This window comes from Mustelus asterias, chromosome 19 (genome assembly GCF_964213995.1).
Source record: "Mustelus asterias chromosome 19, sMusAst1.hap1.1, whole genome shotgun sequence".
NCBI lineage: Eukaryota > Metazoa > Chordata > Chondrichthyes > Carcharhiniformes > Triakidae > Mustelus > Mustelus asterias.
Genome location: NC_135819.1, coordinates 13,440,694 through 13,465,893, shown reverse-complemented (window position 1 = coordinate 13,465,893; position 25,200 = coordinate 13,440,694). Strand labels below are relative to the sequence as shown.

The following is a 25,200-nucleotide window of genomic DNA, read 5'->3' as shown; positions in this document are numbered from 1 at the left end:
CCCTATCCCCACAACCCCATACATTTACCCTGGCTAGTCCCCCTGACACTAAGGGGCAATTTAGTATGGCCAATCCACCTAACCCGCACATCTTTGGACTGTGTGAGGAAACCGGCGCACCCGGAGGAAAGCCACGCCGACACGGGAGAGAAAGTGCAAACTCCGCACAGACAGTGACCCGAGCCGGGAATCGAACCCGGGTCCCTAGTGCTGTGAGGCAGCAGTGCTAACCACTGTGCCACCGTGCCGCCCCGACCTGTGACTGGGTGGACACAGGTTTAAAATATGAACGCAAATTACTGTGGATGCTGGAATCTGAAACCAGAAGAGAAAATGCTAGAAAATCTCAGCAGGTCTGGCGGCGTTCGTGAGGAGAGAAAAGAGCTGACGTTTCGAGTCCAGATGACCCTTTGTCAGAGCTCACAAAGCTTTGACGGAGGGTCATCTGGACTCGAAACGTCAGCTCTTTTCTCTCCTCACAGATGCTGCCAGACCGGCTGAGATTTTCCAGGTTTAAAATAATTTATGGATATATCTATCCAGGTGAGGTCATTTACTCTTTGAAAAATTTGCTGATAAAGATATGAATATCAATATATATCAGTGAAAAGTGTTGACTAAGATGATCACACATTCCACACAGAGCAAAGAACAGTTTGTTTGTTTATCACCTCATCACATCTTTAGGGAAGGTCCCAAAGGATAATGAATTACTTTGAAGTGAAGTCATTGTTGTCATGTGGGAAACACAACAACTATTTAGCACACGACGATGGTCCAGAAACAGCAGTGAGATGAATGACCTGCCCTTCCCTGAATAACGCCACAAGATCTTTAACATCCGGATCTGGGTGTCCTCGGACATGAATCACAACCCGTTAGCAAGTAATTAGGAAGGTGAATGCAATGTTGGCTTTTGTTGCAAGGGGTCCGGAGTATAAAAGTAGGCAAGCTTTGCATTGCGGAGACCACACCTATGGCTCTGTGTACAGTTTTGGTCTCCTTAAGGACAAATAAACCAATTTTTACGGTTTCGGGAAGAGTGACGCTGTAAAATCCCGCACATACCAAACTCGCGTGCCATCCTAGCTCGCGGCCTCCATTCTGGAGCGGAGTCGGAATCAGAATTGAGGATGCCACCAACTGAGCCAAACTGACACAATGGTTCTGGGCGGCACGGTGGCACAGTGGTTAGCACTGCTGCCTCACAGGGCCAGGGACCCGGGTTTGATTCCCGGCTTGGGTCACTGTCTGTGTGGAGTCTGCACCTTCTCCCCGTGTCTGCGTGGGTTTCCTCCGGGTGCTTCCGTTTCCTCCCACAGTCTGAAAGACGTGCTGGTTAGGGTGGATTGACCCGAACAGGCGCCAGAGTGTGGTGACTCGGGGAATTTCACAGTAACTTCATTGCAGTGTTAATGTAAGCCTTACTTGTGACTAATAAATAAACTACTTTACTTGTGTTAGTAGAATGGGAGGGTCAGAACCATAGAATGCAACAGTGCAGAAGGAGGCCATTCAGCTCATCGAGTCTGCAGCAACCATAGTCCCATCCCCATAACCCCACCTTGCTAATCCCCCTGACACTAAGGGTCAATTTGGCATGGCCAACCTACCGAACCCGCACATCTTTGAATTTTGGGAGGAAACCAGAGCACTCAACACGGGGAGTCCGTGCAAACTCCACACAGACAGTGACACAAGCTGGGAATTGAACCCAGGTCCCTGGCGCTGTGAGGCAGCAGTGCTAACCACTGTGCCACCGTGCCGCCCCAAACGAGGGAGATCCAACAGAGATAAACGGTGTGGTTTAGCCATGATTTAATTGAATGGACGAACAAACCCAAGGGGCTGAATGGCCTAGTTCTGTTCCAATGTGGCACTGATAACTATTTTTTCATTTGTTTAATAACCTTTGGGCATCTGGGAATACATCTACAGAACTCTCCATCAGGAAAGTAAATGATAAAGTCCTTGGCAGGATGGATCATGCTTCACATGTGGAAGGGGCTTGATGATTTGAATAGTGATTATTCTCCTTATTGACGTTTGGCTAAGTTAAAAATATTTAATAACTTTGTATATACTGGATGATGCAGCACCAGTGTTGTGGGAGGATCTGTCCATTCCTCCTTTCACCAAGCTTGTTATATATCAGTCATATACTAGAACGAGGCATTAGCGGGCAGTTGTCTGCATAGTGAGGGACAACCTGTCAATAGCCCCCTACAGATTGTTTCTTCAGAAGGAACTCTTCAAAATGCAGCAAATGAAACAACAACAAAACTTACTCCAACTTATAAATCAAAGAAAGGGTTCAATAAAGAAACTTCATTACTCCAAACTTGGGGCCTCGCCCTGGGCCACTCCAAGCTACCCACAATTCTACATAGTTCCTTATTTATAGTGAATCAGTTGGTCAGCTGACTATTACATCATTCTGTGATTGGTTCCATGTTTTACTGGGTCAGCTGACCCTTACATCTTGTTCCCATTGGTCACATTACATCCATCGCTGGTTACATTCTAACACAGATCATTCCTGTCATTGAGCCGAGGGCAACATCAGGCAAACAGAATGCAGGGGTAGGGGGGGGCGGTCAGGAAAACTTAAAAGAAGCCTTTGCGCAAATCTCTGCTTAGTATTTACAATACACATCCCTCAAGCTGACTGTACCTTTAATTCATCCCATTCATGGAATCGTACTCTGTAGAAGAAGGCCATTCGTTCCATCATGTCTGTGCTGCCTCTTTGAAAGGGTTATCCAATGAGTTCCACTCCCCAATGCCAAAATGTCCTTTCCAAAAAACAATACTCAGATTCCCCGTCCTGGCCGCCGTGGGAATTGTAGTTGCACAGTGGTTAGCACTGCTGCCTCACAACGCCAGAGATTCAGGTTCGATACCCAGCTTGGGTCCATTATTTGTGCGGAGTTTGCACGTTCTCCCCAAGTCTGTGCGGGTTTCCTCCGGGTGCTCCAGTTTCCTCCCACAGTCCAAAGATGTGCGGGTTAGGTGGATTGGCCACGCTAAATTGTCCATTAGTGTCAGGAGGGACTAGTTAGGGTAAATGCATGGAGTTATAGGGATAGGGCTTGGGGTGGGATTGTGGTCGGTGCAGACTCGATGGGCCAAATGGCTTCCTTCTGCACTGTAGGGTTTCTATGATTCTTATAGGGATAGGGCCTGGGGTGGGATTGTGGTTGGTGTGGTCTTGATGGACCGAATGGCCTCCTTCTGCACTGTAGGGATTCTATGATTCCAAATTGTCCCTTAGTGTCAGGGGGATTAGCCAGGGTAAATACATGAGGTCATGGAGATAGGGCCTGGGTGGGACTGTGGTCGGTGCAGACCCGATGGGCCGAATGGCCTCCGTCTGCACTCGGGTGGGGTTTTCCGGTCTTGGGGTGGGCGCGGGCTGGAAAATCCCGCTCCTATTATCCTTTCCCACAAACCTCAAAGAAAATGATTAAAAAATGGAATTACCTTTAAATCCATTTTACTATTTCATCCCACTGGAATATTTTTTTGCCTATCGGTCAGTGGTGAGAATGTGATTGGGTGAGAAACTGATCAGGGTGGTTTTCCAGGTCATGATGCCACCATGGAGCCAATAACATCAGTCGTTGCTAACTGGGGCACTTTTGTTGTTTGCGTTCGATCACCTCCACCCTCGCAGAGATCAAAGTGCTTTGTTATTGGTCAATTTTATAACAAGCGGTATCTCTTACTCCTTCTAGGCACACGAGCGTTCCGAGAGTTCAGAGGTCGCGTTTGTGACACAGCTGGTGAAGAAGCTTCTGATCATCATCGCAAGGCCTGCACGGTTACTTGAGTGTCTGGTACGCCATTTTGTTTTGTACAAATCATAGAATCATATAATGCAGAAGAAGCCCATCGAGTCTGCACCAACGCATTAGAAACACCCTGAACTCCCACCTAATCCCATCTGCCAGCACTTGGCCCATAGCCCTGAATGTTATGTTGTGCCAAGTGCTCATCCAGGTACTTTTTAAAGGATGTGAGGCAACGCGTCTCTACCACCCTCCCAGGCAGCACATTCCAGACCGTCCCCACCCTCTGGGTAAAAAAGTATTTTCCTCAAATCCCCCCTAAACCTCCTGCCCCTCACCTTGAACCTATGTCCCCTCGTGACTGACCCTTCAACTAAGGGGAACAGCTGCTCCTTATCCACTCTGTCCATGCCCCTCATAATCTTGTGCACCTCGATCAGGTCACCCCTCACTGGCTTGCTGTCAATCCCTACTCAAGTTTGAGACATTGTCTTATATTGAGGGCACTTTATAATTGCCCTCTGTTCCAACGAAAACAACCCAAGCCTACCCAACCTCTCTTCATAACTTAAATGTTCCATCCCAGGCAGCATCCTGGTGAATCTCCTCTGCACCCCCTCCAGTGCGTTCACGTCCTTCCTATAACGTGGCGACCAGAACTGCACACAGTGCTCCAGCTGTGGCCTCACCAAAGTTCTACACAACTCCATCATGACTTCCCTGCTTTTGTAATCTATACCCCCGATTGATAAAGGCGAGTGTCCCATATGCCTTTTTCACCACCCTACTGACATGCCCTTCTGCTTTCAGAGATCTGTGGACAAACACACCAAGGTCCCTCAGTTCCACAGAACTTCCTAGAAAATCCAATGTTCCAGCTCCCAATGATATTACACCCAGTGATTCAAATATGGGGTGGAATTTTACCGCTCCGCCTGCCACGGGAATCGGAGCGAGCGAGGGGCGGACCATGGGAAGATCCGTTCACCTGGGGCGGGATTTTACAGTTTTGGGACGAGCGATGCCGTAAAATCCCACCCAGAATCTTCAAAGACGACAAAAAACGTGGACCCTTTGGCTTTACTCTGGAGTAGCTTTACAGATGTTTGTCCACAATCACGTGAACCACAGCATACCGAAGTCATGTACTTTGCTTGTGGAATCCCCACAGTGCAGAAGGAGGCCATTCGGCCCATCCAGCCTGCACCGACAACGATCCCACCCAGGCCCTATCCCTGTAACCCCATATATTTACCCTAGCTAATCCCCCTGACACTAAGGGGGAATTTAGCACAGCCAATCCACCTAACCCGCACATCTTTGGACTGTGGGAGGAAACCGGAGCACCCGGAAGAAACCCACACAGACACGGGGAGAACGTGCAAACTCCATACAGACAGTGACCCGAGGCTGGGAATTGAACCCGGGTCCCTGGCGCTGTGAGGCAGCTGTGCTAACCACTGTGCCACCATGCCGCTCTTAAGATGGAGATCACTTGACAATCACAAATTAATGTCAGTGTGATCAAACAGTGAGTGTTGACCCATTTTCTTAATTTTTCCCAATGCCGTGCGCAGTTAATTCAACACCTATGTTAACAATTGCAATTATAAAGTGCCCTCAATATAAGACAATGTCTCAAACTTGAGTAGGGATTGACAGCAAGCCAGTGAGGGTGGTTGAAGGATGATAAAGTGGCAGAGGGGTCTGCGGAGAGCTTTTGAGAGCTTTTCCCCCCAAACTGAAGGTGCAGTCACGAATAGTGAAGCGAAGGAAATTGGAGATAAGACCATAAGACATAGGAGCAGAATTAGGCCACTCGGCCCATCGAGTCTGCTCCGCCATTCAATCATGACTGATATTTTTCTCATCCCCATTCTCCTGCCTTTTCCCCATAACCCCTGATCCCCTTATTAATCAAGAACCTATCTATCTCTGTCTTAAAAACACTCAATGACCCGGCCTCCACAGCCTTCTGCGGCAAAGAGTTCCACAGATTCACCACTCTCTGGCTGAAGAAATTCCTCCTCATCTCTGTTTTAAAGGATCGTCCCTTTAGCCTGAGGTTGTGCCCTCTGGTTCTAGTTTTTACTACTAGTGGAAACATCCTCTCCACGTCCACTCTATCCAGGCCTTGCAGTATCCTGTAAATTTCAATAAGATCCCCTCCCTCATCCTTCAAAACTCCATCGAGTACAGACCCAGAGTCCTCAACCGTTCCTCATACGACAAGCTCTTCATTGCAGGGATCATTCTTGTGAACCTCCTCTGGACCCTTTCCAAGGCCAGCACATCCTTCCTTAGATACAGGGCCCCAAAACTGCTCACAATACTCCAAATGGGGTCTGACCAGAGCCTTATACAGCCTCAGAAATACCTCCTTGCTCTTGTCTTCTAGCCCTCTCGACATGAATGCTAACATTGCATTTGCCTCCCTAACTGCCGACTGAACCTGCACGTTAACCTTAAGAGAACTTGAACAATGACCTCTAAGTCCCTTTGCACTTCTGATTTCCGAAGCATTTTCCAATTTAGAAAATAGTCCATGTCTCCATTCCTCCTTCCAAAGTGAGATGCCTAAGGGGCCAAGTTTAGACCTTTCTGCATGAGCTGTTGTGTCCAGCTGACTGTTAAATGCCCTCTGAAATGGCTTAGCAAGCCACTCAGTTCAAGGGCAATTAGGGATGGGCAATAAATGCTGGCCCAGCCATCGATGCCCACATCCCGTGAACGAATATTAAGAAAAGTTGTGCCCACGTTGCCATTTGTGCTTGCAGTGCATACAGGCCCAAAATCCCCCCTTATCTATAAATATGATGATGATTGGGAGATTTTCCACTGTAAACTGCCAGTATCCCTCAGATTAGATCCCTCAGATTCGAGGGCAGCGCGGTGGCACAGTGGTTAGCACTGCTGCCTCACAGCGCCAGGGACCCAGATTCTATTCCCGGCTTGGGGTCACAGTCTGAGTGGAGTTTGCACGTTCTCCCCATGTCTGCGTGGGTTTCTTCCGGGTGCTCCAGTTTCCTCCCACAGTCTGAAAGACGTGCTGGTTAGGGTGCATTGACCCAAACAGGCGCTGGAGTGCGGCGACGAGGGGAATTTCACGTAACTTCATTGCAGTGTTAATGTAAGCCTTATTTGTGACACTAATAAATAAACTTTAACTTTAGATACAGGAATAATTCAGGATAACAGCCTCAAACCTTAAAGAAATTTCCTGACTGTGTCTGGAGAGGGAGTCTCTGAGGTGGCACGGTGGCACAGTGGTTAGCACTGCTGCATCACAGCACCGGGGACCTGGGTTCAATTCCCGGCTTGGGTCACTGTCTGTGCGGAGTTTGCACATTCGCCCCGTGTCTGCGTGGATTTCCTCCGGGTGCTCCGGTTTCCTCCCACAGTCCAAAGATGTGCAGCTTGGGTGGATTGGCCACGCTAAATTGACCCTTAGTGTCAGGGGGACTAGCTGGGGTAAATGTGTGGGATTATGGGGATAGGGCCTGGGTGGGATTGTGGTTGGCACAGACTTAATGGACCGAACGGCCTCCCTCTGCACAGTAGGAATTTTATGATTATATGGAATATTTCAGTTTCCCCCAAACAACATTTCCATCAGCATCATTGAGTCTCCAGTGAGTGAAACCAACAAGCCAAGTGTGAATTAGGGCTAGCTTTAGCTTGACAGATGAATTTCATGCTTTTAAAAAATGTATTAGTGTCACAAGTAGACTTACATTAACACTGCAATGAAGTTACTGTGAAAATCCCCCAGTTGCTACACTCCGGCACCTGTGCAGGTTCACTGAGGGAGAATTTAGCATGGCCAATGCACCCTAACCAGCACAACCTTTGGACTATGGTAGGAAACTGGAGCACCCGCAGGAAACCCACGCAGACAAGGGGAGAATGTGCAAACTCCACACAGACGGTGACCCAAACTGGGGATTGAACCCAGGTCCCTGGCACGGAGAGGCAGCAGTGCTAACCACTGTGTCACCGTGCTGGATATTTAATACACCAGTGTTACTTAACCGATCACATCTTCACAAAAGCTTTTTAACAGCCCCATAAGACCATAAGACACAGGAGCGGAAGTAAGGCCATTCGGCCCATCGAGTCCACTCCACCATTCAATCATGGTTGACTTCAACTCCATTTACCCGCTCTCTCCCCATAGCCCTTAATTCCTCGAGAAATCAAGAATTTATCAATTTCTGTCTTGAAGACGCTCAACGTCTCGGCCTCCACAGCCCTCTGTGGCAATGAATTCCACAGACCTACTTAGGCATCCATCTCAAAATCAAGGTGACTTTCTGTGCCGGGGAAGCCGGAAGAGACAGGAGGTTGTTAGGCCAACCGTGCCTTAAAGCCAATAACCTAAAAGACAGATGAGTCCTTTCCTGCAGGGCGATCCATCCATTCATTCACTTTGAGACTATTCCCCAGGCTTGGATTGGCAGCAATGAGCTCGTAACCGCACTCGTGCCCCAGCTGTGAGATCATGTGTGGATGAGCAAATTATGAATGCAATGACTAGGTCAGGTTGGAGTTATTGTTTAATCCAGAAACTCAGCTAATGTTCTGGGGACCCGGGTTCAAATCCCGAAACGGCAGATGGTGGAATTTGAATTTGATTCAAAAAATATCTGGAATTAAGAATCTACTGATGACCATGAAACCATCGTCGGAAAAACCTACCTGGTTCACTAATGTCCTTTAGGGAAGGAAATCTGCCGTCCTTACCTGGTCTGGCCTACATGTGACTCCAGAGCCACAGCAATGTGGTTGACTCGCAACTGCCCTTGGGCAACTCGGGATGGGCAATAAATGATGGCCCAGCCAGCGACGCCCATGTCCCATGAATGAATAAGAAAAACCTTGCTGCGCCCCAAGCTGGCTACATTTAGAGACTCAATACTGATAAAGGGGGAGGGGAAATGGCGATGGGGAGCTTAAAAGTCACTTGTCCATGGGAAACAAGATGGCGCTGGAGTGTGGCGACTTCTTGCGAGCTGTGCCCAGCATACCCTCTAGTTCCATCTTTTACTCTTGTTCTATGCTTCTAAAACTCTATTCTAACTCTTCTGAACTCTCTCTCTGCACCCTGGCTGTGACTGTAACACTACGTTCTGAACTCTCTCCTTTCCTTCTCTATGAACGGTATGCTTTGTCTGTACAGTGCACAAGAAACAATACTTTTCACTGCATGTGACAATAATACATCAAAATATCAGATTCTAACTGACCGAATTAGTTCCAGGTCACCCACAGGTCATGGGAACGGATGGATCCTTTCAGCCGGGAAAGCTCTCTGCTTCCCTTATTAAATTAAACATGTGAGCTGCTTTTAAATCGGTAATATGATGTTTAATAATCCAGAGGACACGGGTTCGAATCCCACCCTAGCAGCCTGATGGGACAGCACGGTGGCACAGTGGTTAGCACCGCTGTGTCACAGCGCCAGGGACCCGGGTTCGATTCCCGGCTCGGGTCACTGTCTGTGTGGAGTTTTCACGTTCTCCCCGTGTCTGCGTGGGTTTCCTCCGGTTTCCTCCCACAGTCCGAAAGACGTGCTGGTTAGGGTGCATTGGCCGTGCTAAATTCTCCCTCAGTGTACCCGAACAGGCGCCAGAGTGTGGCGACTGGGGGATTTTCACAGTAACTTCATTGAAGTGTTAATGTAAACCTACTTGTGACAAGAATAAATAAACTGAATTCATTTTGCTGATCTATCGGGTGAGGGCAGAGCGGGGAGTGTCAGAATAACTTCCTTTCAAAGAACCAGCACTGGCTCGATGGGCTGAATGGCCTCTTTTTGTGCTATAGCATTCTCCCGTTCTAATAAACACTGGCCACCAGAGGGGTTCCTATGCAGTTGGTGCTGGTACCCAGTTGTGCAAGGCTATGGCTGGAATTCTCCCATCCTGCCCACCACTGGAATTTGAGCGGCCGAGTTGTGGAGAATGTGAAACCCCATTTGATTTGATTTTTTAAAATTTGATTTGATTTGATTTATTATTGTCACATGTATTAGTATACAGTGAAAAGTATTGTTTCTTGCGCACTATACAGACAAAGCATACCATTCATAGAGAAGGAAACGGGAGAGTGCAGAATGTAGTGTTACAGTCATAGCTAGGGTGTAGAGAAAGATCAACTTAATGCAAGGTAAGTCCATTCAAAAGTCTGACAGCAGCAGGGAAGAAGCTGTTCTTGAGTCAGTCGGTTCGTGACCTCAGACTTTTGTGTCTTTATCCCGACGGAAGAAGGTGGAAGAGAGAATGTCCGGGGTGCGTGGGGTCCTTGATTATGCTGGCTGCTTTGCCGAGGCAGCGGGAAGTGTAGACAGAGTCAATGGATGGGAGGCTGGTTTGCGTGATGGACTGGGCTACATTCACGACCTTTTGTAGTTTCTCGACGGTCGGGTGGGAATTTCCGGCTTTTAGACCGGCGCGGCTGGAGAATTCAGTCCTTTGTGTTGGACACACTCTCAAACACAAGCCGTGCAACTCAATTCCATTGTCTCTGAGGGATTTTAGATCAATGTCCAGGGCTGCGTGTCGCAACTGAACATCAGCAGTTGGGGTTACGGTGTGGGCAAAGTTTCACTGCCATCCACCTGCCCAAAGTGCAATTACTTAATCACCTCCTTCCAAATGATCCAGCCTGCACATGTGGCCTGCATCATTTGTTATGCTGCTGGTGGAGGGGGAGCAGAGTAGGGCAGCACGGTAGCACAGTGGTTAGCGCTGCTGCTTCACAGCTCCAGGGACCTGGGTTCAATTCCCCGCTTGGATCACTGTCTGTGTGGAGTCTGCACGTTCTCCCCGCGTCTGCGTGGGTTTCCTCCGGGTGCTCCGATTTCCTCCCACATCTAAAGATGTGTGGGTTAGGTTGATTGGCCATGGTAAATTGTACCTTAATGTTCAAAGATGTGCGGGTTAGGTGGATTGGCCGTGTTAAATTGCCTCTTCGTGTCAGCGGGATTAGCAGGGTAAATACGTGGGGCTACGGGGATAGGGGTTGGGTGGGATTGTGGTCAGTGCAGACTCGATGGGCCGAATGGCCTCCTTCTGCACTGTAGGGATTCGATTCTATGATAATGCTCCAACTTGCCGTTGAGATAGTGCCATGGGATCTTTTACATCCACCCGAGCAGACAGATGGGTTCTCAGTTCAATCAAAGTGACAGTGTAGCACTGCCTCACAACTGCACTGGGCTGTCAGCATGTTTTGTGCTCTAGCCCTGAAGTGAGAGACTGGAATTCCGAACCTTATGATTCAGCAATAAAGGCCACTTCCGTGCATAAGCTGCACAATGGCGCCACGGTAGCACAGTGGTTAGCACTGCTAACTCACAGCGTGAGGGTCCCGGGTTCGATTCATGGCTTGGGTCACTGTCTGTGTGGAGTTTGCACATTCTCCCTGTGTCTGCGTGGGTTTCCTCCGGGTGCTCCGGTTTCCTCCCACACTCCAAAGATGTGTAGGTCAGGTGGATTGGCCATGCTAAATTGCCCCTATGTCAGGGGGACAAGCTAGGGTAAATGCATTGGGTTATGGGGATAGGGCTTGGGTGGGATTGTGGTTGGTGCAGACTCGATGGGCTGAATGGCCTCCTTCTGTACTGTACGATTCTAGCTCCAAGGAAATTTGCGTTCTAGCTGATTGATTTTTGAAGAACTCACCAACGACATGGGAGTTGCGTTAAACCTTTTCAAAGACATTTCTTATTTCCGATCCACTTGATGCAGGAGTTCAATCCAGAGGAATTTTACCATCTCCTGGAAGCAGCTGAAGACCATGCGAAGGAGGGCCATGGGGTTAAAATCGACATCCCACGATACATCATCAGCCAACTGGGACTCACCCGCGACCCACTGGAAGGTAAGGACACTTTCTTTTCTGTTTTACCCAATGCACCCTAACCAGCACATCTTTCGGACTGTGGGAGGAAACCGGAGCACCCGGAGGAAACCCACGCAGACACGGGGAGAATGTGCAGACTCCACACAGACAGTGACCCAAGCCGGGAATCGAACCCGGGTCCCTGGAGCTGTGAGGCAGCAGTGGAGTTAGATTAGAATCATTGAATCCTACAGTGCAGAAGGAGGCCATTCAGCCTGCACCAACCACAATCCTATCCAGGCCCTATCCCCATGCATTTGCCCTAGCTAGCTCCCCTGACAAGGGGCAATTGAACATGGCTAATTCACCTGACCTGCACATCTTTGGACTGTGGGAGGAAACCGGAGCACCCGGAGGAAACCCACGCAGACACGGGGAGAACATGCAAACTCCACACAGACAGTGACCCGAGCCGGGAACCGAACCCGGGTCCCTGGCGCTGTGAGGCAGCAGCGCAAACCATTGTGCCACCGTGTCGCCCCCCAATCAACTCAATTTTTAGAGCGCCAAGCATTATCTTAAAGGGACAGTGCCTTAGAATAACAGTTTAATGACACAATGAGGAGATTGGAAGTGAGTATTCAGTCTGATTAATACACAGTTTTCGCACTGTATATTAAGACAGTTACCCATTAACGTATTCTATCCCAGTATATAGGAGGCAGTGGCGTAGTGTTATTATCACTGGACTAGTAATCCAGAGACCCGGGGTAATACTCTGTTGACCTGGGTTTGAATCCCACCATGGCAGATGGTGAAATTTGAATTCAATAAAAATTTGGAATTATTAGTCTAAAGATGACCATGAATCAATTGTCGTTAACAACCCATCTGGTTCACTTATGTTCATCCAGCAGAAGGACTTCATCAGTTGCAAGCAATAAAAAGAACTTACTTCAGAAAGTAAATCCAAAGAAAAAGGTTTAATAAAGAAACTTCATTACTCCAACACTTAAGGCCACACCCTGGGCCATTCAAGCACCCCACAATTCCCATCTGCCTTTTATTTATATTGGGTCAGCTGATCACCACATCATTTTATCATTGGTTACAATGTCTACCGGATCAGCTGACCCTCACAGCATGTTACCGTTGATTACATTATAGCAGATCCAATGTTATAATTGGTTACATTCTAATAATTAATGTCCTTTAGGGAAGGAAATCTTTTAATTTGATTTGATTTATTATTGTCACATGCATTGGTATACAGTGAAAAGTATTGTTTCTTGCGCGCTATACAGACAAAGCATACCGTTCATAGAGAAGGAAAGGAGAGAGTGCAGAATGTAGCGTTACAGTCATAGCTAGGGTGTAGAGAAAGATCAACTTAATGTGAGGTAGGTCCATTCAAAAGTCTGACAGCAGCAGGGAAGAAGCTGTTCTCGAGTCGGTTGGTACGCGGCCTCAGACTTTTGTATCTTTTTCCCGATGGAAGAAGGTGGAAGAGAGAATGTCCTGGGGTGCGTGGGGTCCTTAATTATGCTGGCTGCTTTGCTGAGGCAGTGGAAAGTGTAGATGGAGTCAGTGGATGGGAGGCTGGTTTGCATAATGGATTGGGCTACCTTCACAACCTTTTGTAGTTTCTTGTCATCTCTTTACCTGGTCTGGCCTACGCGTGACTCTAGATCCTCAGCAATGTGGTGGACTCTTAATGGGCAATAAATACTGGCCCAGTGATGCCCACATCTCATCAACGAATAAAAACAAATATGTCCGCCAGTCTTTGCACACCGCAGCTGCAATAACACTGTGTTAGGAAGTAAAGCTTTCAAATCCGTCCTGGGAAAGGCCTATTAATGCTATGTTACTTATTCCTGTATTCTTGCAAGCAGAAATGGCCCATCTGGACACCTACGACAGTCCAAGCCTCAACACCCAAGAACTGGTCGACTTGATAGATGTGAGTCACTTCAACTAGAATCTTAACCGTGTTTCCTTTTGTTCCGTTTGCCTTTGGTCTTTGAAAGGTCTTTTTTTTCTCCTGTTTTCTCTTTCTGATGCGGAGATCTGTGTTGTCGACGTGTGATGTGGCCGGGTGGTTAATGTTCAGCAGCTCTGGCCGGTCTGGCCAGATAGAGAAGCAGGGTTAACGGTACAGGTCGATGGGCTTTCATCAATTCTGATGTAAGGTCATCAACCTGAAACATCAACTCCACAGATGCTGCCAGACCTGCTGAGTATTTCGATCATTTTCTGTTTTTATTTCAGATTTTCAGTGTCTGCAGGATTTCTGCTTTTCTGTTTGGGTTACATTCCAGAGTTGACAGTAGTTCTTCGCGGCCTTGCCCCTGTGCTTGCAGAGTGATGCCTCCCAAGTTATTTATAGCCAATTGTCTCTCTCTCTCTCTCTAACGAAGAGAGATGGCTATGGACCCTTGAGAACTATGACTAATTACCTAAAGAATCTCAGACTCCAGTGCCTTTGTACGTATGGTCCATCTGACCTCCTGCTAACTCTAACAAAACTTTACAATCGCCCTTGGCGAACGTGAGTCTCAGACGATCTTGTCCCTCCAGCTCCCCGATTACATGGCTGTGGAATGCTTGTTGCAGAAAAGGTTTACCAGGATGTTGCCGGGTACGGAGGGTATTGGCTATGAGGAGAGATTGAATAAACTGGGATTGTTCTCCCTGGAAAGACGGAGGCTGAGGGGCGACCAGATAGAAGTTTATAAAATTATGAGGGGTATGGATAGGGTGAATAGTTGGAAGCTTTTTCCCAGGGGCAGAAATGACAATTACAAGGGGGCACAAGTTCAAGATAAGGGGGGAAAGGTTCAGTGGAGATGTGCGGGGGGAAGTTTTTTTACACAGAGGGTGGTGGGGGCCTGGAATGCACTGCCAAGTGAGGTGGTCGAGGCAGATACATTAGCGACATTTAAGACTTATTTTGATAGACATATGAACAAATGGGGAATAGAGGGATATAAACAGTTGGTTGGGATAGGTAAATGTGATGGACGCAGGCTTGGAGGGCCGAAGGGCCTGTTCCTGTGCTGTATTGTTCTTTGTGACTGCAATGTTGTTATAACCGATGGTGTGCGAGGGCTTTGTCTCTCTCTCTCTTTCTCTCTCTCTCTCTCTGTACTGTATTCCTTCCCTGTTCCTTGCTATCTCTGTGCTTCTCTTCCCTGCCTCTCTCTTTCTCTACCATTGTAGTGCCCAAGAGCACCATAGAATACAAGTGCAGGGATGCACTGCTGAGGCTGTGTAAGGCTCTGGACAGACCTGATTTGGAATATTATGAGCAGTTTTGCGCCCCATACCTAAGGAAGGATGTGTTGGCCTTGGAAGGGGTCCAGAGGAGGTTCACAAGAATGATCCCAGGAATGAAGGGTTTGTCATATGAGGAGCGGTTGAGGAGTCTGGGCCTATACTCGATGGAGTTTAGAAGGATGAGGGGGGCATTTAATTGAAACTTATAGAATACTGAGAGGCCTGGATAGAGTGGACGTGGAGGGGATGTTTCCACTAGTGGGGGAGACTAGAATTCGAGAGCACAACCTCAGAGTCGCTCCTTTAAAACTGAGATGAGGAGGAATTTCTTCAACCAGAGGGTGGTGAATCTGTGGAACTCAGAGAGCTGTGGAGGCCAGGTCATTGAGTGTCTTTAAGACAGAGAAGGTAGGTTCTTGACCAATAAGGGGATCAAGGATTTGGGCGACATGGTGGCACAGTGGGTTAGCACTGCTTCCTCACAGGGACCCAGGTTCGATTCCTGACTTGGGTGACTGTCTGTGTGGAGTTTGCACATTGTCCCCGCTTCTGCATAGGTTTCCTCCGGGTGCTCCGGTTTCCTCCCACAGTCCAAAGATGTGCAGGTTAGGTGGATTGGCCATGCTAAATTTCCCCTTTGTGTCAGGGGGATTAGCTAGGCTAAATGCATGGGGTTATGGGGATTGGTCCTGGGTGGGATTGTGATCAGTGCAAACTCGAAGGGCTGAATGGCCTCCTCCTGCACTGTGCGATTCTATGATTACGGGGAGAAGGCAGGAGAATGGGGCTGAAAGATATATCAGCCATGATTGAATGGCGGAGCAGACCCAATGGACCGAATAGCCTAATTCTGCTCCTATATGTTATTGTCTTATGGTAGTGTCTTAGAAAGTTTCCTTCTCAGCTCCAGCACATATAGCCCAGTTTATTTTTTGGCAAAGGACTGTTTTTCCAGCTGCAGGGAGAGAACATGGCTGAATGCAGTCGCCTGTGCAGTGTGGTGACAAGGGTGGATGATGCTGTAATGAAAATGTCACGCAAGTATAATGGAAACTCACTTCCAAATTCATTGTGAAAGGGTTTGAGTCAGTTGGAGGGGTGGCGATGCTAAACCTGACCAGGGAGCATCCGATGCAGGGAGTAAAACTGTTCTACATCCAGGGACGTTAATCAGTCTTCAGTGTAGATTTAACATTTTAACAAGTATTGTATTTATTTATTAATGTCACCAGTAGGCTTACATTAACACTGCAGTGAAGTTATTGTGAAAATCCCCCAGTCGCCACACTCCGGCGCCTGTTCGGGTACACTGAGGGAGAATTTAGCACGGCCAATGCACCCTAACCAGTACGTCTTTCGGAATGGGAAGAAACCGGAGCACCCGGAGGAAACCCACGCAGACACGGGGAGAATGTGCAGATTCTGCACAGTGACCCAAGTCGGGAATCGAACCCGGGTCCCCAGCGCTGTGAGGTAGCAGTGCTAACCACTGTGCCACCGATCTTCATAGAATCATAGAATCCCTACAGTGCAGAAGGAGGCCATTTGGCCCATCGAGTCTGCACCGACCACAATCCCACCCAGGTCCTATCCCCGTAACCCCACATATTTATCCTAGCTCGTCCCCCTGACACTAAGGGGCAATTCAGCACGGCCAATCAACCTAACCCTCAGATCTTTGGACCGTGGGAGGAAACCGGAGCACCCGGAGGAAACCCACGCAGACACGGGGAGAAGGCACAAACTCCACACAGACAATGACCCGAGGCCGGAATCGAACCCAGCTTCCTGGCGCTGTGAGGCAGCAGTGCTAACCACTGTGCCACCTTTCCGCCCCTGGCTCCCTTTCCACCAGACTCCTTGTCTAGAGCGCATGAACAGAGTGGGCATTGCTTTAATTCACCACTGATGATAAGCTAAGATGCAGGTAGTCGTGCATCATGCAGCAGGTTACAGAGGAGTGAGGGTGCCTGGTCATAAACTCAGAATATTCCTGTGTTTCCGGGTGTCACACTGCTCCACATTCTGTAAATCTAGTGCTCAGCCATCTGAAAGTCTCCCTGAACTTTAACACATCCAAAGCTCTACTCCCTGTATTTTATCCTGACCCGCTCAGCTGTCAGTAACCTACATTGGCCCCCAATTAATATCTCCATCCAAAACCTCTCAGTGTCACGTTTAAATCTTGTTCCAGTGCTATAACTTTCCCACAATTCTCATTCCTATTGCCCCCCCTCCCCTGCCACCCCACTCCCGTACTCTCCCATTCACCCCCACCATCAGTGCTTGTGCCTTCAGCTGTCTGCGTTACTCTACTTCTCCACTTCGCTCCCTGGTGGCACAGTGGTTAGCACGGCTGCCTCACAGTGCCAGGGACCCAGGTTCGATTCCCGACTTGGGTCACTGTCTGTGTGGAGTCTGCACGTTCTCCCCGTGTCTGCGTGGGTTTCCTCCGGGTGCTCCAGTTTCATAGAACATAGAACATTACAGCGCAGTACAGGCCCTTCGGCCCTCGATGTTGCACCGACCAGTGGTACCAATCTAAAGCCCCTCTAATCTACACTATTCCAATATCATCCATATGTTTATCCAATAACCACTTGAACGCTCTCAACGTTGACGAGTCCACCACTGCTGCAGGCAGGGCATTCCACGCCCTTACTACTCTCTGAGTAAAGGACCTACCTCTAACATCTGTCCTATATCTCTCACCCCTCAATTTAAAGCTATGTCCCCTCGTGCTAGCCAACACCATCCGAGGAAAAAGGCTCTCACTATCCACCCTATCTAATCCTCTGATCATCTTGTATGCCTCTATTAAGTCACCTCTTAACCTTCTTCTCTCTAACGAAAACAACCTCAGGCCCCTCAGCCTTTCCTCATACGGTTTTCCCACCATACCAGGCAACATCCTGGTAAATCTCTTCTGCACCCTTTCCAACACTTCCACATCTTTCCTATAATATGGTGACCAGAACTGTACGCAATACTCCAAATGCGGCCACACCAGAGTTTTGTACAGTTGCAGCATGACCTCCTGGCTCCGAAACTCAATCCCTCTATCAATAAAAGCTAACACACCGTACGCCTTCTTAACAACCCTATCAACCTGGGTGCCAACTTTCAGGGATCTATGCACATGGACACCCAGATCCCTCTGTTCGTCCACACTCCCACAGATCGAAAGATGTACTGGTTAAGTGCATTGGCCGTGCTAAATTCTCCCTCAGTGTACCCGAACAGGCGCCGAAATGTGGCGACTCGGGGATTTTCACAATAACTTTATTGCAGTGTTAATGTAAGCCTAATGTGACACTAATAAATAAACTTGAAACCATCTGTTTCAGCAAGTCCTCTCCCCTTCAAACACCCTCCTCTGGCCTGATGTCAAATATTTTGATTACGGCATCGATTACAAAAGCAGGGAAGTCATGATGGAGTTGTGTAGAACTTTGGTGAGGCCACAGCTGGAGCACTGTGTGCAGTCCTGGTCGCCACATTATAGGAAGGACGTGATTGCACTGGAGGGGGTGCAGAGGAGATTCACCAGGATGCTGCCTGGGATGGAGCATGTAAGTTATGAAGAGAGGTTGGATAGGCTTGGATTGTTTTTGTTGGAGCAGAGAAGACTGAGGGGCGACCTGATCAAGGTGTACAAGATTATGAGGGGCATGGACAGAGTGGATAAGGAGCAGCTGTTCCCCTTAGTTGAAGAATCAGTCATGAGGGGAGATAGGCTCAAGGTGAGGGGCACGAGGTTTAGGGGGGATGTGAGGAAAATCCTTTTTACCCAGAGGGTGGTGATGGTCTGGAATGCGCTGCCTGGGAGGGTGGTGGAGGCGGGATGCCTCACATCCTTTAAAAAGTATCTGGATGAGCACTTGGCGCATCATAACATTCAGGGCTATGGGCCAAGTGTGGGCAGATGGGATTAGGTGGGAGGTCAGGTGTTTCTAATGTGACGGTGCAGACCCGATGGGCCGAAGGGCCTCTTCCGTGCTGTATGATTCTATGATCCCTGAAGCACATATAAATACAGGTAATTGGAAATCCCACTCTAACTGACATGTTTGGCTTGTCCCAGGGCCGTGGAACTTCTGGTAAACCCACAAAGGCACCATCTGAAGAAGACTTTGACACCATCAAACTAATAAGCAACGGGGCCTACGGGTAAGTGGGAATGCGCATGAATTTGTACGGTGCGGATGCTTTATTGTAGCTAACTTCCTGAGATAGATCTTCTAATCGGGTAAGCAATACATGACTGTGGAAATTGGGTGATGGGGGTACGGTTGCCAACTCTGGTTGGCCATGTTCCTGGAGATTTCATCGCCCGAACCTGTCCTGCCAAACCACCGTCCCCCCTCAAATATTTTGACAACTGAATGAATGAAACGGTCGAATGAAGACGGTGCACAATAGTTTAATCTCCCAGATTTTCAAATTCCAGGTTAATTTGCAATCCTGGAGGCTCCTGGAGGGCTGGCGATGCCGTATTGGAGTCGGAATTCCTTTCAGACAGATGGAAGGATGAAGCGGAGCCGAGTGCTGCTCCGTTACGTATGGGACTTGGTTTGTGTGCAGTTGGAACAGATGGCGAATGATTCTTTCCTTTGATGAGTTGAGGGTTAGAATTTGTAATATGAGTGCATGGCTTCCAATCTATCCTGGAATGGAATGGGAATACTCGATGCAAGGATCCAATTATTCTTTGCCAAGTCTAGCGATTAAGCTGCAGACAGAGACCAGTAAGAATTGCTGAACAATCAGCAGCACTGAGAGCCATTGCAGGCACCATTGGACAAGAGGGAGGCCATTCAGCCCATCAAGGCTGGTCCTGCCATTCAATAAAAAAAAAATAACATCTGGAACTAAGAATCTACTGATGACTGTGAAACATAGAAGATAGGAGGAGGCCATTTGGCCCTTCGAGCCTGCTTCGCTATTCATCACCTGATCGTCCAACTCAATAGCCTAATCCTGCTTTCTCCCCATAACCTTTGATCCCGTTCACCCCAAGTGCTATATCCAGCCGCCTCTTGGATACATTCAATGTTTTGGCATCAACGGGTAGCACGGTGGCACAGTGGTTAGCACTGCTGCCTCACAGCACCAGGGACCCGGGTTCGATTCCCGGCTTGGGTCACTGTCTGAGCAGAGTTTGCACATTCTCCCCGTGTCTGCGTGGATTTCCTCCGGGTGCTTCGGTTTCCTCCCGCAGTCCGACAATGTGCGGGTTAGGTGAATTGGCCGTGCTAAAGTTGCCCCTTAGTCACAGGGGGACTAGCTAGGGGAAATGCATGGGATTATGGGGATAGGGCCTGGGTGGGATTGTGGTTGGTGCAGACACGATGGGCCGAATGGCCTCCTTCTGCACTGTAGGGATTCTATTAACTACTTCCTGAGGTAATGAATTCCACCAGCTCATCACTCTTTGGGTGAAGAAATGTCTCCTCACCTCCATCCTAAATGGTCTACCCTGAATCCTCAGACTGTAAACCCTGGTTCTGGATTCCCCCACCATCAGGAACATCCTCCCTGCATCAACCCTGTCTAGTCCTGTTAGAATTTTATACGTCTCTATGAGATCCCCCCCTCATTCAAAGAACAAAGAACAAAGAACAGTACAGCACAGGAAACAGGCCCTTCGGCCCTCCAAGCCTGTGCCGCTCCTTGGTCCAACTAGACCAATCGTTTGTATCCCTCCATTCCCAGGCTGCTCATGTGACTATCCAGGTAAGTCTTAAACGATGTCAGCGTGCCTGCCTCCACCACCTTACTTGGCAGCGCATTCCAGGCCCCCACCACCCTCTGTGTAAAAAACGTCCCTCTGATGTCTGAGTTATACTTTGCCCCTCTCAGCTTGAGCCCGTGACCCCTCGTGATCGTCACCTCCGACCTGGGAAAAAGCTTCCCACTGTTCACCCTATCTATACCCTTCATAATCTTGTATACCTCTATTAGATCTCCCCTCATTCTCCGTCTTTCCAAGGAGAACAACCCCAGTCTACCCAATCTCTCCTCATAGCTAAGACCCTCCATACCAGGCAACATCCTGGTAAACCTTCTCTGCACTCTCTCCAATGCCTCCACGTCCTTCTGGTAGTGCGGCGACCAGAACTGGACGCAGTACTCCAAATGTGGCCTAACCAGCGTTCTATACAGCTGCATCATCAGACTCCAGCTTTTATACTCTATACCCCGTCCTATAAAGGCAAGCATACCATATGCCTTCTTCACCACCTTCTCCACCTGTGTTGCCACCTTCAAGGATTTGTGGACTTGCACACCTAGGTCCCTCTGTGTTTCTATACTCCTGATGACTCTGCCATTTATTGTATAACTCCTCCCTACATTATTTCTTCCAAAATGCATCACTTCGCATTTATCCGGATTAAACTCCATCTGCCACCTCTCCGCCCAATTTTCCAGCCTATCTATATCCTGCTGTATTGCCCGACAATGCTCTTCGCTATCCGCAATTCCAGCCATCTTCGTGTCATCCGCAAACTTGCTGATTACACCAGTTACACCTTTTTCCAAATCATTTATATATGTCACAAATAGCAGAGGTCCCAGTACAGAGCCCTGCGGAACACCACTGGTCACAGACCTCCAGCCGGAAAAAGACCCTTCGACCACTACCCTCTGTCTCCTATGGCCAAGCCAGTTCTCCACCCATCTAACTTCTCCTTGTATCCCATGAGCCTTAACCTTCTTAACCAACCTGCCATGTGGGACTTTGTCAAGTGCCTTACTGAAATCCATATAGACGACATCCACGGCCCTTCCTTCATCAACCGTTTTTGTCACTTCCTCAAAAAACTCCACCAAATTTGTAAGGCACGACCTCCCTCTTACAAAACCATGCTGTCTGTCACTAATGAGATTGTTTCGTTCTAAATGCACATACATCCTGTTTCTAAGAATCCTCTCCAACAACTTCCCTACCACGGACGTCAAGCTCACCGGCCTATAATTTCCTGGGTTATCCCTGCTACCCTTCTTAAACAACGGGACCACATTCGCTATCCTCCAACCCTCAGGGACCTCACCCGTGTCCAAAGAAGCGACAAAGATTTCCGTCAGAGGCCCAGCAATTTCATCTCTCGTCTCCCTGAGCAGTCGAGGATAGATGCCATCAGGCCCTGGGGCTTTGTCAGTTTCAATGTTCCCTAAAAAACCTAACACTTCCTCTCTTGTAATGGAGATTTTCTCTAACGGGTCAACACCTCCCTCCGAGACACTCCCGGTTAACACGCCCCTCTCCTTCGTGAATACCGATGCAACGTATTCATTTAGGATCTCCCCTATTCCCTTGGGTTCTAAGCATAATTCCCCTCCTTTGTCCCTGAGAGGTCCGATTTTCTCCCTGACAACTCTTTTGTTCCTAACGTATGAATAGAATGCCTTAGGATTCTCCTTAATCCTGCCTGCCAAGAACATCTCGTGACCTCTTTTTGCCCTTCTAACTCCCCGTTTGAGATCTTTCCTATTCTCTCTGTATTCCTCCAGAGCTCCATCTGTTTTCAGTTGCCTGGACTTAACGTACGCCTCCCTTTTCATTTTAATCAGATCCTCAATTTCCCTGGTTATCCACGGCTCTCGAATCCTACCTTTCCTATCTTTCCTTTTTACAGGCACATGCCTATCCTGCAGCCTTATCAATAGTTCCTTAAAAGACTCCCACATGCCAGACGCGGACTTACCCTCGAACATCCTCTCCCAATCAACATCCACCAATTCCTGCCTAATCCGGCTATAGTCAGTCTTCCCCCAATTTAGCACCCTGCCTGTAGGACAGCACTCATCCTTGTCCATTACTATCCTAAAGTTAACAAAGTTATGGTCACTATTTGCCACATGTTCCCCTACCGAAACTTTGACGACCTGAACTCCAATGAAAACAATCCTAACCTAGTCAATCTCTCCAACAAAACATTGTCGATTGTCAGAAAAACCCACCTGGTTCACTAACGTCCCTTTAGGGAAGGAAATCTGCCGTCCTTACCTGGTCTGGCCTACATGTGACTCCAGAGCCACAGCAATGTGGTTGACTCTCAACTGCCCTCGGGCAACTAGGGATGGGCAATAAATGCTGGCCCAGCCAGCGACGCCCATGTCCCATGAATGAATAAAATAACAATCAGATCCTAGCCAACCTGCGCCTCGATTCCATTTAAACGAATGTTCATTTATTTGTCACAAGTAGGCTTACATTAACACCGCAATGAAGTTACTGTGAAAATCGCCACACTCCGGTGCCTGTTCGGGTACACTGAAGGAGAATTTAGCACGGCCAATCCACCTAACCCACACATCTTTGGACTGTGGGAGGAAACCGGAGCACCCGGAGGAAACCCACGCAGACATGGGGAGAATGTGCAAACTCCACACAGACAGTGACCCAAGCCGGGAATCGAACCCGGGTCCCTGGCGCTGTGAGGCAGCAGCGCTCACCCACTGTGCCACCGTGACACCCTTTGTCTACCTTTGTCCCATATCCCCTGATAACAGTGCCCAACAGAAATTGATTGGGACCTTGAAACTGTCAATTGTCCTCGAACCATCCGCAGGCTTTCGGGGGGGGAACCTGTTCCCAATTTTCACTGCCTGTTGCGCAGAAAGCTCTTTTCTGATTTCATCCCATGTTAACGAGTGGTGGTCTACTGTGCATTGAGAGGAACTTTGATGGATACAAGTGGACAGAACACAGGCACTAGGCAAAAAAATGAGTAATATAGTCATTACAATATTAAATGAGGCCATTTGGCCCTTCAAACTCATGCTAGCTCTCTGCAGGGTAATCTACTCCGTCCCTGCGGATGGTTCAATATTAAATGAGGCCATTTGGCCCTTCAAACTCATGCTAGCTCTCTGCAGGGTAATCTACTCAGTCCCTGCGAATGGTTCAATATTAAATGAGGCCATTTGGCCCTTCAAACTCATGCTAGCTCTCTGCAGGGTAATCTACTCAGTCCCTGCGGATGGCTCAATATTAAATGAGGCCATTTGGCCCTTCAAACTCATGCTAGCTCTCTGCAGGGTAATCTACTCAGTCCCTGCGGATGGTTCAATATTAAATGAGGCCATTTGGCCCTTCAAACTCATGCCAGCTCTCTGCAGGGTAATCTACTCAGTCCCTGCGGATGGTTCGAGGACAATTGACAGTTTCAAGGTCCCAATCAATTTTTGTTGGGCACTGTTATCAGGGGATATGGGACAAAGGTAGACAAAGGGCATCACGGTGGCACAGTGGTTAGCACTGCTGCCTCTATCCTCTGTAGTACCTGTTAGTATGTTTCCCTCAAGTGTGCAGTTAATTTCCTTTTGAAATCATTGATTGTCTCTGCTTCTATCACCCTCGTAGGCCGAGAGGTCAGGGTCATAGAATCAGTGCAGCAGGAGGCCATTCGTCCCATCGAGTCTGCACCGACCACAATCCAACCCAGGCCCTATTCCCATAACCCTATGCATTTGCAATTTAGCATGACCAATCCACCTAACCCGCACATCTTTGGACTGTGGGAGGACACCAGAGCATCCGGAGGAAACCCACGCAGACACGGGGAGAATGTGCAAACTCCACATAGACAGTGACCCAAGCTGGGAATCGAACCTGGGTCCCTGGCGCTGTGAGGCAGCGGTGCTAACCACTATGCCACCGTGCCGCCCCACTCTCTGTATAAAGTAGTATTCCTACCTGCTTCTCCTGTCCAAACCTTAAACCCATGTCCCTCGCCCTTGTTCTGTCGGCCAATAGGAACAGCTTTTCTTTGTCTAAGTCTGTCACAATCTTGTATACTTCTGTAAACTCTCCCCGTAATCTCTGCTCGAAGGAGAACAACCCTAACTTCCACAACCACATCCTGTAGCTAAAATCCCTCAACCCTGGAACCTTTCTGCTAAATTTCCTCTGAAGTGACCTCACATCTTTCCAAAGCTGGATGCAGAGCACTAATTAAGGCCCAATAACAGCTTTATATAGATTCAGGCATTGATTCCCGGAATTTGCGCTCAATGGGTGGGATTTTATGACCTCGCTCGTTCCGAAACCGCAAAATCCCACCCGAGGTCAAGGCACTTTCCCCTTGTCCGCCTCTCGCCCGCTCCGATTCCCGTGGCGGGTGCGACGGTAAACATCCAGCCAATATCTCTACTTCCAAAACCCATATGTTTTGCTAACTACTCCCTAAAAGAGTGCCATGTCGATGCATATTAACCCTGGGGTTCCTCTGTTCCTGCTCCTGCGCACGTTTTAATTTAACAACATTTCAAATAGGGG

General features: G+C 48.5%; 1 protein-coding gene across 1 annotated transcript in view; it reads left to right on the top strand.

Moving 5' to 3' along the window:
* LOC144507633 (microtubule-associated serine/threonine-protein kinase 1-like) overlaps window positions 1-25,200 on the top strand; it is a 118,866-nt gene that overhangs the window by 33,182 nt on the left and 60,484 nt on the right. The window contains exons 9-12 of the mRNA XM_078234789.1: window positions 3,738-3,839; window positions 11,543-11,675; window positions 13,532-13,599; window positions 19,000-19,085. Coding sequence (XP_078090915.1) covers window positions 3,738-3,839; window positions 11,543-11,675; window positions 13,532-13,599; window positions 19,000-19,085 — 389 coding nt within the window. The remainder of the gene's footprint in view (window positions 1-3,737; window positions 3,840-11,542; window positions 11,676-13,531; window positions 13,600-18,999; window positions 19,086-25,200) is intronic.